General features: G+C 33.2%; 1 protein-coding gene and 1 pseudogene across 1 annotated transcript; one reads left to right on the top strand and one right to left on the bottom strand.

The window, feature by feature from the left end:
- Positions 1–2,021: 2,021 nt before the first annotated feature.
- LOC123881970 (L-type lectin-domain containing receptor kinase VIII.1-like) lies at positions 2,022–5,015 on the top strand. Its single transcript, XM_045930744.1, has one exon. It carries the CDS (start codon positions 2,604–2,606, stop codon positions 4,635–4,637), a length of 2,034 nt encoding a protein of 677 aa, XP_045786700.1. The 5' UTR covers positions 2,022–2,603; the 3' UTR covers positions 4,638–5,015.
- A 260-nt stretch (positions 5,016–5,275) lies between these two features.
- On the bottom strand, positions 5,276–10,440 carry LOC123922421 (annotated as a pseudogene).
- Between the last annotated feature and the right edge of the window lie 3,880 nt (positions 10,441–14,320).

Raw genomic sequence — 14,320 nt, 5'->3', positions numbered from 1 at the left:
CATAATTCAACCAAATAAAAATGGGTACGAAATCGGTGCGTATCATACGAGTACCATGGAGTATCCGATACTGGTACGTACCCGATACGGGTTCTTTACCATTAGAGGTGGGAACAGGCCAGGCCGGCCTACATGGCCTTAAGGCCTAGCCTACATAGGCTCAGGCCAGGCCAGCCTATTTCTTTAAATAGAGCAGGCCAATGCTTTTTTATAAGCCTATTTAGCTAAAAGGGTCAGGCCGCAGGCCATTAAAAAAGCCTTTGAGGCCTACTAGGCCGGCCTATTTAAGTTAACATGAATAATATTTTTATTATGATTATTATTTATATATTAAAATTTATACTTTGATTAAATTATAAATCTATTAACTTTTTAAGTAATTTAAGTTTATTAATCTACATTAGTTATTAACATATATAAATGTATTATTATAAACTAGAATTGAAATATGATGACATATATAGTCAAATTCTCTAAAATATCAAATGGAACATTATTTTATTAGTTCATAAGTATATTTCAAAATAAATATAATTATTTATTTAAATATGTTCATATGAAATAGGCTTTTAAACAGGCTAACAGGCCACATCAGACTTTCAAAAGGCCAGGCTCAGACCTAGAATTTAAGCCTATGATAGGTCACAGGGCAGACTCAGACCTTCGATTTTTTGACAGGCCAAGCTCAGGCTTGGCAAAGCCTAGCTCGGCCTAGCCTATTCCCACCTCTATTTACCATTTTAGAAGTATCCATACTATAGTATATTACTAAAGTTATTGGTTACTTGTTAGAAAATTACATGTACAAAAAAAAAATTACCGGTCTAACAAAATTAAATGACAGATTTTTATACTTTTCGAAAGTGTTTTATTCTCGGTTTAAAAAATTAATCCCTATAATGATTTTTCCAAGCATAATTTTTTTAGGAATAGATTTTTTAACAAAGTGATTGGATAATTTTTTGAGTTCCTAGAAATCTTTTATTTAAAATTTATTTTTTATCACACTAGAAAAAAAAATGGGGCATAAAGTAAGTCAATCTTTCATTGGCGACTTTTTTCCTTTTGTTTGGAACAATGTGTAGTAATGGACTAACAAAGGAGAAAGAAATAAACAAGCAATTGTGCAATCTATGGCTCATTTAATTCATTTTAATTTCATTTCAACAAAAACCCCTCTTAAAAGTTATAAGTTAAAATGGACTTTGTTTTTTTTAATTAATCATCTGGTTTCTAGGGGAATGAGTCCCGATAATCCAGAGTTCTGTTGCGAGGTAAGCAAATATGATGCACTAACTTTTTGCTACACATTATTTTAAATCTCAATTATTGTTTTTGATGAATTTTTTATTTGGTCTGCATTTTTTAGAACTTATATATCTCAATTATTACAGACAATTCTTGCCAATGCCAACAAAATACATACCATGCATATAACATAGTACATAAGATTCCTTTACCACGTGTATCTAGATCTTAGTTTTTATTTTATTTTTTATTTACATCTAAAAAATAAATATTTGCTTCCTTTCATTTTCATTTAATGATAAAAAAAATCACACACGTATCTAATTACAATGAAATCAAATTAGTCCATGAATTTGTAAAAATCAAATATTTTGGGTTAAACATTTGCGAATAACCAAAAAAAAGACATATTATAATCTAACACCAAATATTCATCACTACATATTATCATGCGTCTAATGTAGGTGAATGATTAGTGTGCAGTGTGTGAATGTTGTAAATTTTGAGATATTGAATTTGATTTTTTTTATTATTATTATATTGGTACGACGTTTTCATCGTCATTAACGATAACTAGTCTCAGTCGGAGAACTTCTAGGACACACAAGATGTATTATTTCCTCCCAGCCGAAATTTTTCCATACGCATAAATCAGGGATCGAACTCCTGACCACATGCTTAAGGGACCTATTGAATTTGATTTTACTAATAAAAATTTAATAGAAGACTTGTACCAAAATTTAAACGTGTGTGGACCATGAATATCCAAAACCAATTTTGCACCTCATATACTTCCTCTGTCATACTCCACACAGGGAGTAGGTTATCCATTTTGTAGCTATTACCATTTGTTTGTTTCTCACTTTCTCCAAATATTAAAGAAATCATCATTCAAAACTTAAAGTTGAGATTTCAAAAATCCTATTTTAAATGGTTTGTGTACACAATTTATGTAGTAATAAGAAGATCTCAGATTGATCTCCAAGGAACACGTACATTCTTATACCGCGCGGTAAAACATTTTAAATACACAAACATATTCAAGTATCATATATAAAATTTCAAAGATTGAAGCTTGTGAAGATACTCTGAAAACTAAATATCATAATTTCATTCGGTCACTAGTATTATTATTTTTATATAAAAAAGTATTAGTAAGTGCATGTGCATGCATCTTGGTCTTTTAAGAGTCCAATTAACTGTCTAGTCAGATTATTTGTATTATTCATTTTAACTTCACTAATCAGTGGTTAGTACTACCTAATTTCAAACCTTCTTATCTTAACTTAAGCATTAGAAACAATTATAAACTATCCACTGAATCATTGAAGTTTTCCATTATCCTCTCTCATACAATGGCTTCTATGAGCCATATTCTCCTCTTATTTTGCTTCTTCAATCTAAGAACATATCTAGTATCATCAGTTTATTCAGCTAGTGATGTTCCAATCAATGTAACCAAACACTTCTCTTTCCTAGATTTCAGCTTCACCAATAACTCAAGATTAGTCCATGATTTAAAGCTTCTAGGAAATGCAAAGTTCTCAAATGAAAAGGGTTCACTTCAAATTCCAAATGAATCACAAGAAACAGATATAAGACATCAAGCAGGTAGAGGTTTATATTCCTTTCCAATTCGTTTGTTAGATCCAATTACCAAAACACCAGCTTCTTTTCAGACCACCTTTTCTTTTCAGCTTAATAATTTAACTACTAATTCTGATTTAAGTGATTATGGTGGTGGTAGTGGACTTACCTTTATCATTGTACCTGATGAATTCACTGTTGGAAGGCCAGGACCTTGGCTTGGTATGCTTAATGATGCTTGTGAGAACGATTATAAAGCGGTTGCAATTGAGTTTGATACGCGAAAGAATCCGGAATTTGGTGATCCAAATGATAATCATGTTGGTATCAATTTAGGTAGCATAGTATCCACTAAAATTATCAATGTTTCTGATGTTGGAGTTTCACTTAAAGATGGTTTTGTTCACCATGCTTGGATCGATTATGATGGTCCACGAAGGAGAATCGACATTCGTTTAGGACTAGCGAACGATGAAGTTTATCCTATCAAGCCTATCTTCTCAGAATTTATGGATCTGTCACCTTACCTGAATGAGTATATGTTTGTAGGATTCTCAGCTTCAACCGGTAACCACACACAAATTCACAACATACTCTCTTGGAACTTCACTTCAAATAGCCAAGCTTTTCTTCGCTACCCTTCATCTGAAACATGTCAAGGTAAGATCATGCTTGAGAAAACTACAGAAACAACAGCAGCTACCGATAAGAACTCTAATAGGAACAAAACTCCGCGAAGCTTTTTGATTTTTGTGGCTGCTGTAGTGTTGGCTTTGGTTGTTTTAGTTGGTTTTTACTTTATCAGCAAACACAGAAGAAGTGTTTCTAAATCAAGGACTTCTATAGAGGAAGATATTCATAGGCCAAGGCCTCCTAACAAACCACGTCGCTTCGCTTTTTCTGCAATTTCCTCTTCGACTAGATCATTCAGTGAGATAGAAGTACTTGGAAGTGATACTAGAGGAGTATACTACAGAGGAAAGCTTAGTAATGGAAGCCAAGTAGCTGTGAAAAGATTCTCAACTGAATTTCTCAACACACACGGATCTGATAAGAAACGTTTGTTGAAAGAAATCAAAGTCATTAGTCATGTTCGTCACCCGAATTTGCTTCCTATAAGGGGATGGTGTCAAGACAACAATGAAATCATTGCAGTCTATGATTTTGTCCCTAATGGAAGCCTCGACAAATGGCTATTCGGAGCTGGTGTTCTTCCGTGGACGCGTCGGTTCAAAGTCATCAAAGATGTAGCCGACGGCTTGAGTTTCTTGCACAGTAAACAACTAGCTCACAAAAACATGAAATGCAGCAGTGTTTTTCTAGATGTAAGCTTCAGAGCTGTTTTGGGAGATTTTGGATTTGTGCTATTGGGAGCAGAATCAAAACAGTTTGAGGCAGTAGTGTGTAATGGTGCTGATGTGTTTGAGTTTGGTGTGATTGTGTTGGAAGTGATTGGTGGAAGGCCAAGGGTGGAGGAAACAGATGAAGGAAATTCGGAAGAGAGGAACCTATTAGATTTTGCATGGAACTTGCATGAGACTGATGAGAAAGTGAAGCTGGTTGATAAAAGAATGGGATCGTTGATCAATTTGGAGCAAGCGATTCGAGTTATGGAAATAGGGTTGCTTTGTACTTTAAACGAGAACAAAGGAAGACCTTCTATGGAGCAAGTTGTGGAGCTTCTGCATAACATGGAGAAGCCTATTCCTGAGTTGCCAAAAACTAGACCTGTTGCTTTATTTCCTTATAACAGTGCCAACACTGGACTTTGCAATAATTACTCCTGCACTTTGAAGCTGTGATGATGTTACTGGAAGATGATTATGTGGTGATTTATAGATAAGTTTTGTGTGTATTATTCTTCTTAGGCTTGTAAGTTGCAACAAGGGATTCAATTTCCAAATGCAGCAAATGTTTTAGATTTTAGAGTGATGTGTGAATGTGTGAAGATAGTAGATAAATATCTCCTATTGCATTATTATTCTTGGGGGGTGTAAAGATAGGTTTGTGAATATGGGATAGTGCAGGAGAAATGGTGATTATATGTTTTCATTATCAGTATGCTTTAGCATTTCTTTGGAACCTTCACAGCCTCTATGGAGGATGTGTGATTCTTTAGAGTCTTCTTGTTATGTTATGTTGTGTTATGTTGCAAGTGAAAATTGGTAAACAGGGGAAAAGAAGTATATTTTATTCTTCTTTATGATGTTTCACAGGAAAAATGAGCCTGATATGGATCTAACTCGGAGAATATAAACTAATGATGAATCAAATTAGATTCTCTTTAGAAACATGATGGATTCACCCTGAACAACAGGGGAATAAAAAGCTTGTAGATGTAGCAGCTTACATTGTGAGACGAGAAATGGACTGCGCGCGGTTCCAAACATGCACTTAATCTCCAATAAAAGGAGAAAAAAAGGTCATATTGTATGGCAAATGTGCACAAGTTAAGAAATTTAAAATAGGAAAATAATATCACTGTATTAAATAATTTTTTTTCTCTAAAACTATACTTTTTATTGATATGAAGCATCTTTAAATACAAAAATTGATAACAATCTCCTAAAACAGAATATCTTAAATTCTTAATCTACTAAAACAGAATTGATAATATGTAAATCTCCCACTAACAAAAGATCTTAATCTACTAAAACAGAACATAAGGCTTGGTTAGCTGCTGCTAGGAACTCACCCTCTGCCGCCGTCAATTGAGCATCAATTTCTTTCTCTTGTTAGCACCATGAATACATTCCAGAACCAAATGAAAAACAGTAGCCAGAGGTGCTTTGCATATAATCAATAGATCCAACCCAATCCCTATCTGAGAAACCATGAATATATTGTAATTACATTGATAGTAACACTCTTTGCTGCCTTGAGAAGTTCCTCACTAGCATAACGCAGAAATCTTGAAAGGACACAAACAGCCTGACGTAAGGCACATTAACTAAGCTTCCGTATGCTTCTTCAACTCTTCTAGACCCATTTTCTTTGCTAAGCTTCTCATTCTCATCATGGGCTTGCTTTTGCTCATGTTGAACTTCTTTAGGATCTCATCAGCAGCATATATCTCTATCGACATATAAGGATTCCTGCATCTGATTGCTTAAGCCTACATTCCCAAGAAATATGACATCTCTCCAGTATCAGTCATTGTAGTGCTTGCAGAATCTGCCCAAAATTTCATAGGCGTGTTTGAAATGAGATTCTTCATTTCAAACTGTAATGATGTTTATAAAGATTAGAGCAAATTAGAAGCATTTTAGTCATGATAAAATAATAACTTTGTTGTTTCTAACCAATCATAAAGTCAGATATGTACAAAATTCCCTCAATCTTTTTTCTTTCCCAAGTGATTGTTTTGTATAACCTGTAATTAGTCAGAATGCTTAAGTTTCATCTCTTTTCAGGATCCGAGTACCGCTCTTAGAAAGAAGAAGGTCTCTCATTTCTCTATAACTCCTTAGCTCTTCGAGTGCATCAGTTGTCTTTCGAAGCATGAAGAATCCAGAAGCAGTAGCAACTCCTCCATCGACTTCAGCCTTCAGGGAATGCGATGAATAACAACTTGAATCTTGGCGTAAAGGAGGTGCTGTTCTAAGCATGTGCACAAGAACACAAACAGCAGCATCTTGTGATTTTCTCCCTATTGGTAATGATGTTGAAGGGGACTCTGAAGCACTCTTCCCATACACATTATGGCTATTTACACATATAATTAACAAGGAAAAAGGCATAACATTATTAGAATAGATACTTTCGTAAAAAAAACAATTATTAGAATAGATACTAAAATACAAACACAACTCATGAACATTGAGAAAGGCAGGTCATAATCAGAAAGAAATTTAAATGAGAATAGTATAATAATACAGTGTTTCCAAAAATCTAACAAAGCAGTAATCTTTGTCTGTACATTCAAATATGAATCCTTCATCTGACTATACATACTAAATCTACAAATGACCATGGAACAACAAAATATAATCCAACAGGTTATTAACTTATTAGTTTCCAAAAGGATCGATCAATAGTGTCAGGATTTTAAAAAAGAAAGGAGGTCTAGTCTAGGAGCATGTTACTGGTAGATTAAAAACACACAACTGTTAAGAGTCTGACATTACATGAGATATGACATGAAAATATGTTTATAAGTGGTTGGTCCTCACCTTACAACTCAGTTTTGTAAGGGTTGAGTTATGGCCAACCCAAATTCTAAGATGGTATCACTTATCAGAGCCTATCTAATATCCATTGGCTCACTTACTATTAGGTCACCGCTATCAGGCAACTTCAGTCGCACTCTAGATGTGTCCAGTCATAGGCATGAGGGGTGTGTTGAGAGAACCACATTAGATGAGATATAACCTATATTTCTAAGATAGGTACTTTGAGGGTTTTGTAAGGTTACGTTAGGTTCAACCCAATTTCAAAGATAACTACATATCAATATAGCAAGCTACCACTAAGCAAGAAGCAAAAGTAGAATCCATCATGTTAGATTTCAGGAATAGAGGATGCCAGGCACAGACCTTAGCAGGACACTCACTCGACTCCACCCAAGTCATAATTGAATACGGAAGAGCTAAAAGGCAACCGTGGTTCAAGAGAGAAGATGAACATGGAGCAATTAGAAGTTAACAAAAAGCAACTTAAAATAGAATACCAGACAGGGAAACTACCCTGGCCCCTCTAATTTATATTTTTCTAAAAAAGAAGTAACCATATGCTGATGTCCACATGGAAGCCATCCTACAAAAGACATTATCTGCTTCTCTTCAAAAACAAATGGTATTGTAGAATCTTATTATGGAATTCCTAAACTTAAGGAGATAGAAGACAACAACTCTGTGATGACAGAAGATCCAAATTATGTCCACAAGAGGATAACCAATAGTTTTCAATCAGAATAGATAAATCAACGAGCATAAACGTATATCCATCCCAGGAACAATAAAGATATCACTGACTATTATTGAGTATTGACAAACTTTATATCCATGTCTAAACTTGATAGAGCGAAAATTGGAGATTTATGGGCCATTTCATAAACAACTTAATTGAGCACTTTTATACAAAAGTTTACATATAAGATATCTCTACAATCGAGGAGGAAATGAGGGTAAACTGCACATATGCTCTCTATATAAGTCGTTTTATAAGCTATCTTGAAGAATTTATAAATATAAGCTGAATACATCTTATGAGCATGTTGTAAACCATTTTTATAAACACTAAAACAAGAGCTATGTTATAATATAAGTCCACATAAGCTTTTCTAAACACTCCTTTCGTGAGTGGCTATGACAAACTTGGCTTTTAGGGATGAATTATTGTGCCATAAGATAATTTTGATTGTTAGAATATACAAAACAATACTGCATAAATATCTTTAACTGTATGATTGTATCTTAGAGTAGTTTAGAAGTATCTTAGATCACTTAAAGTATCTTAGATGTCCCTCGGATCAGTCGGTCCTTGGGCCGAATACCGAGTATTAAAAAAAAAGACTCAAAGGACAGGTTGCCATATTTCTGTCTTCCATGATTTGTTTCCTTATATAGGTTGAGAGTCGATCAAGTACTAGTATTTTGCTTATATTTTGTCATGGAGGGAATAAATAACACCTAGGAAATACATCTACAAAATCCTTTAAAAATAAATCCACAATATCAAACAATCTTCAACTCTTTTTGGTTTCTCATTCATTGGTAGAATATCCATAAATTCTTTTCTCCTTTTGAAGGCATATGTCTAGAACCTTGTCAATGTTAAAAATATCTATCCAAAAAAAGCAGATTTAGACCTTGATTCGTACTTTCTTTTACCATTCCAATCATGTAAGCAAATAAAATAGGGTCATACCAAAGTAATTATAAATTTAATTCACAGTAAGTCAAACATTTTAAATATTATCGTTGAGGGATGAGGTTCTTTTAAAAAAAATATGAAAGTAATTATGAAATCACAGTAAGTCAGTAAGCTTAAACACGACTATGAGTTCAGTTGTGATGGTGAAGTCTATCAAAGTACCTTGACAGAACATCTGGAGGGTCAACATCATCAACATCAAAAGGACATGAAAAGTCATTATCGTCCAATTCATCCTGAAAAGATAATTTGCTTGAGGTTCTAGAAACTCCAACGCATAGTGAGTCACTAGAAGATAGCAATCCTGAGAACCGCCCTGAATCCTCCTTGCTATCTCTGACAATCTATGAAGCAAACAAAAGACTTATCAAACAGATAAAACACATTTGATTTAAACTTTAGGGAGTAGAAATGGAGGACCAATTAAAGTTACCTTTTGACCAAACTTTAGAGATTCTATTTTCCTGAATGACCTGATTCCAGATGGAGACTCGTTTGACGATGCATCATTCCGTCTGGGAGATAAAGGGGGCAGAGAACTTCTATTTGGATCAGAAAAATTAGGACAAAGATTTCTAGAACTTTTTCCCATTATTGGATGAGGTATAGACACAGGCGCTGTTTCAGAGCGCATACGAGTATGCATTGTATTGCCACTATGTATAGGTCGTGATGGAGATAGAGAGGATGAGAATGGTGGAGAAAGTTGATGCTCGTCATAACTTGTAGACCTTGACTGACTTTGTATTCGATGGTTATGATATCTGATATTGAAATTATCAGTAGGTGGAGATGTAAAATCAAATGGCTCGAGAGAACCACGATGCACCGGTGGTGATCCAACATACTGATGGTTCTGTACAAAAGGCACTGCTTTGTGAAATCCAGGCGTCCAACTATGAGGACGATCAAGTGGCGCAATAGACGGAGGCACACGGACACCCTTTACTGAAGAACGGAAATACCTCAAAGGATCTGTATTCGGACTTCCAACATAATCAGTAATTATTTTTGTTGGTAATGATGTTGACCACTCAAGGTTGAAATCAGATAATGTAGAAGTAGAACGATAAGTCACGGATAAGCTAAGACGGCCTGGAAGCGCATCAACGGGCGAGAAAATATATTCTTCCATCATCGCTCCTTCTTCCCTAGAAAATGGATCACTAAAGGAAGAGACTTTGTAAACAATATCAAAATTACAAGTGTAATTTGATGAACTGCCTAAATATCTTATGAGTTGGGAGAAGCCTCATTTGAGAATAAAGAGTGCGAAACAGTATAATCGATTTCTGGTATGTTTTCTTGTAAGATATAGTACTATCACTAATTTGAGGAGCCATTACTCTTGGACATTCATATTGAACATTCCACCTCTCTATAACTGTCTCAACAGAAGAACCATTCTCTTCATGAACTAATATAATGTCAATTATCATCGGATCCATCAAATTCCTATGCCAAAAGTTCAAGTTATCAAGAGCAGAAGGTCGATCACCCTAAGGCAAAATTAAACCATTTATCACTCCTCCAATTTTCCCAATTCAGGCTGCATATTAATTATTCTGAAAATCCATCCTAAATCCTAATCAATTCCTAATTAATCGACCAATCTCTTCCTCCAGCAAAAACCACTACTTTTCAAACTAGTACCATGTCTTTATCAAATACCAAATTCCAAAAACACATTAGATAAACAACATATCATATACACCTAAAACTAACTAACATTAACACCTAAATCATTAATCAATCAAACACTTTCACCAGTCAATATGATTTCAGCAACCACCATGGATCATTCTGATAAAGCAAAAAACAACAATCAATAAGCATAAACATGTTAACACAGCAATATTCCAACTATCAAATTTCAACTACAATGCAGATTTAAACATGCCCACGAAAACAAAAACCTACAACAACAAAAAGAAAATCAACAAGATTCTAAGTTAAATAAACACAAACCATCATTTTCACAACAAAAAACACATAAAGACATCAATGTAACAAGAGGAATCAAACAACAGTACCAGCAACTGAACATTAACAACACGGCATAAAATCTTCGATGGTAGATTGAAATGAGGAATTTCTTGGTTCAATTCTTGATCAGTAGATGCTTGAAGCTGCAACCAAAAAAAGACCAAAAGACCATAAAGTTTTATATGTAAGTACAACAGAAAAAGTTGCTTGGTTTAGACAAAAATTGAATATAACTACATCACAAAAATGGTTACTAACCAACAAAACAAAACAAAAGCGTCATAGAAAAAGATACACACTTGTTTGTTCCATGTGACCTTGAGGAAAGTAGAAAACTCTGTCACTAATATTAGGAACATCCACCAAAGGTCCTGCGCACAACTTCCATAACTCTTGATACAGATCATCATTTTTCACACATGCAAAACAGAACAAAAAAAAATATTTTTTTTAATGCCCTTAACTTGTCTGAGAAAGTTAAAAACTTAAATCATCAATTTCACTTCTCATCCCTCCCTCAGTTTGCTCCATGTTCATAAGGTAAAAGGGTCACTGAAAAACATTCTGGAACTTGAAAGGCTGTTAATTAAGATAAAATGAAACCTATATAGATGACCTACAAATTAGTCAAAAGTCGAAACACGAAAACACAATCAAGAACATAAATGATCAACAAAAAGAATAGAACAAATAAACAAAAGCCACATTTTGTGAAACAAAAAATAGATAAATGAAATTACCCAAATTAAAACCACATAACTAAAGACACAATTTTTATAACCTAAAAAGAAGAAAGTTAAAAACTTTATAGAAATGAAATTGAAAACAAACCTATTTCCATATATTGAAAACATTCTGGAAAGGCTGTTAATTAACATAAAATGAAACCTATATAGATGATCTACAAATTAGTCAAAAGTCCAAACACGAAAACACAATCAAGAACATAAATCATCAACAAAAAGAATAGAACAAATAAACAAAAGCCACATTTTCTGAAACAAAAAATAGATAAATGAAATTACCCAAATTAAAACGATATAACTAAAGACACAATTTTTATAACCTAAAAAGAAGAAAGTTTAAAACTTTATGGAAATGAAATTGAAAACTAACGAGCCTGAGAAGGAGGAAGTGGCAATGAACTCACCTATTTCCATATAGAAAGCATGATCTATATATTATGTCAAAAAATAACAATGGAATCTTACCCTTTTTCCTTACCCATTTTGATATAGAAAGCATCTATATATGTCATATCTGAAAAGGAATAATAAGAGAGAAATAATTGTGAAAGGGTTACTATCATCATCATCATCATCATCATCAATCATCATCATCGAAGTGACATCAAAATTTTGATTTTTCTCTTTCTCTCGTTTTCCATGAGTTGAGCGGTGTTCTGATTCCTTCGATACTCAAGCAACCACAATTCACCATCTTGAATGATTCGATCCATTAAGCGTAGCATCGGGGTAGAATATATCATTCGTTGCTTATTGCTTTTTTTGGGTGCACGAGGAGGTGAAGGAGTTACCGACGACAGGGACGAAATCGGAGTGCGAGGTGAAATCGGAGGAGTATGATCCATCATCGGAGATTCACAGAGAGGAGTGCGAGGTGAAGGAGTTACCGACGAGAGGGACGATGGCGATGAAATCGGAGTGCGCGGTGATTCCATGAAGATGGAAAGTGGGAGCGGAGATGAAATCGGAGTGCGCGGTGATTCCATGAAAACGAAACAACAGCAAGAAGAATGAATCAGAGAGAGAGAGAGCTTTCAGAAAAGAATGAGATTATTATTATCAGAGAGAGAGAGAACAGAGCAATGAATGAATAGTTAGGGTTCCCGGATTTGGGCGCTCATTATTTATAAGATAAGGACGTGAGATGTACGCACTCAACAACGGTCGGTAACCTTTTTTTTCTTTTAAGAATAAAAAAAATTACTTAGGCGGTGTATATTTTTTTAAAAAAAAATTAACGTTATACTAAGTATTGTATTATATTCCTTATTAAAAATGTAGACTTAACAATTTATTTCTGTAAGAAAAAATAATAATAATTTATAGTATAGTATTGTATAAGATTTATTAAAAATGCGGACTTAAATGACTTCAGATTTATTGTATAAGATTTAGGCTTAAATACAGTTTTGGCCCTCCAAGTTTCACAATTGCTTGATTTTGGTCCTCCATGTTTCGATTGCTTGATTTTAACCCCCTAAATTTCACAATTGCTTGATTTTAGCCCTTCAAGTTTCAATTGCTCGATTTTGGCCCCCTAAATTTACCCCATTTTGCATTTGCTAGCCCCCGTTGAATATTTTGATTAAAACTTGGTTATGTGGCATTTTAAAATTAAATAAGTATTTAAAAATAAATAAATAAATTACAAATTATTTTTTAAAAACTAAATTATAAAATATATTCTTTATTATATGTAGTTTATAAAATAATTTTGTTATATAAAAAAGTAAAAAAAAAAAAAAACATTTTATGAACTATTTTTTAAAAACTTTGTAAATTTTTTTTAAATAAAAAATAATTATTAAACCTGTTATTAAAAAAAAAATTCTAATAAAAACAAATATTATTATTATTTTTATTTAAAACATATTTTAAATTTTTTTACAAATGTCACATAAGCAATTTTTAGTCAAAAAAGTCAATGGGGGCTAGCAAATGCAAAATGGGGTAAACTTGGGGGGCCAAAATCGAGCAATTGAAACTTGAAGGGCTAAAATCAAGCAATTGTGAAACTTAGGGGGTTAAAATCAAGCAATTAAAATGTGAGGGGTCAAAATCAAGCAATTGTGAAACTTGGGGGGGCCAAAACTGCATTTAAGCCTAAGATTTATAATAATTATTTTTTGAATACTTGTCCGGCACGTGTCATACAAGTGTTTTACAGGTGTCAGACACCGATCAAAGGAGTGTCAAACTAAAAGAAAAATAGAATTTTTTCCGACATCGATATGAGCTATCCGACACGTGTCGGACGAGTGTCATACGAGTGTCGGACAGTGCGACACACCTAATCATAGATGTGTCGGTGCTTCCTAGAAAATGGCACATTATTTAAATGGAATGACACATGATACTTACTTATGGAACTAACACATCATATTTACTTTTTTTATTTATTATTTCTTATATTAAAAACATAAATTAAGAAATTAAAATTAAATTTAAGAGTCTATGTTCTTTGTTGTTCATTCTGTTATATAAACATATGTCATTTAAGGAATACTACGGATAAACCCGTGCGTTGCACGGGTTTGATTAAAATATAAAATTAAAATATTTTTATAAATAAAAAATAATAATTGCGATAACTATAATCACATATAGTTAAATAATAGATATTATTTTAAAATATGATTATATTTAATATTAGTATATGAGTAAAAAAAAAGTTGTTTAGAAATATTAGATTTTTTATTAATTTATATCGTAGTTTGTTTACATTTTAATGTAATAGATCTCTTATAATATTTCATAAGTTTGAAAGAATGTATCATTTTTTATTTTTTTTTTTTTTTTTTTGGTATCATTTTTTTTTTATTAGTGTAATAATATAAGATTTTAGTTTTCTTTATATGAGTTGCAATTTTATAGTCAAA

The sequence above is a fragment of the Trifolium pratense genome, linkage group LG4 (genome assembly GCF_020283565.1).
Source record: "Trifolium pratense cultivar HEN17-A07 linkage group LG4, ARS_RC_1.1, whole genome shotgun sequence".
Lineage (NCBI taxonomy): Eukaryota > Viridiplantae > Streptophyta > Magnoliopsida > Fabales > Fabaceae > Trifolium > Trifolium pratense.
The sequence above is the reverse complement of the archived record's forward strand: the minus strand, read 5'-3'. Positions and strand labels throughout refer to the sequence as shown.

Coding starts and splice junctions, on each gene's coding strand:
- LOC123881970 (XM_045930744.1), top strand. CDS start 2,604: ATGGCTTCTATGAGCCATATTCTCCTCTTATTTTGCTTCTTCAATCTA.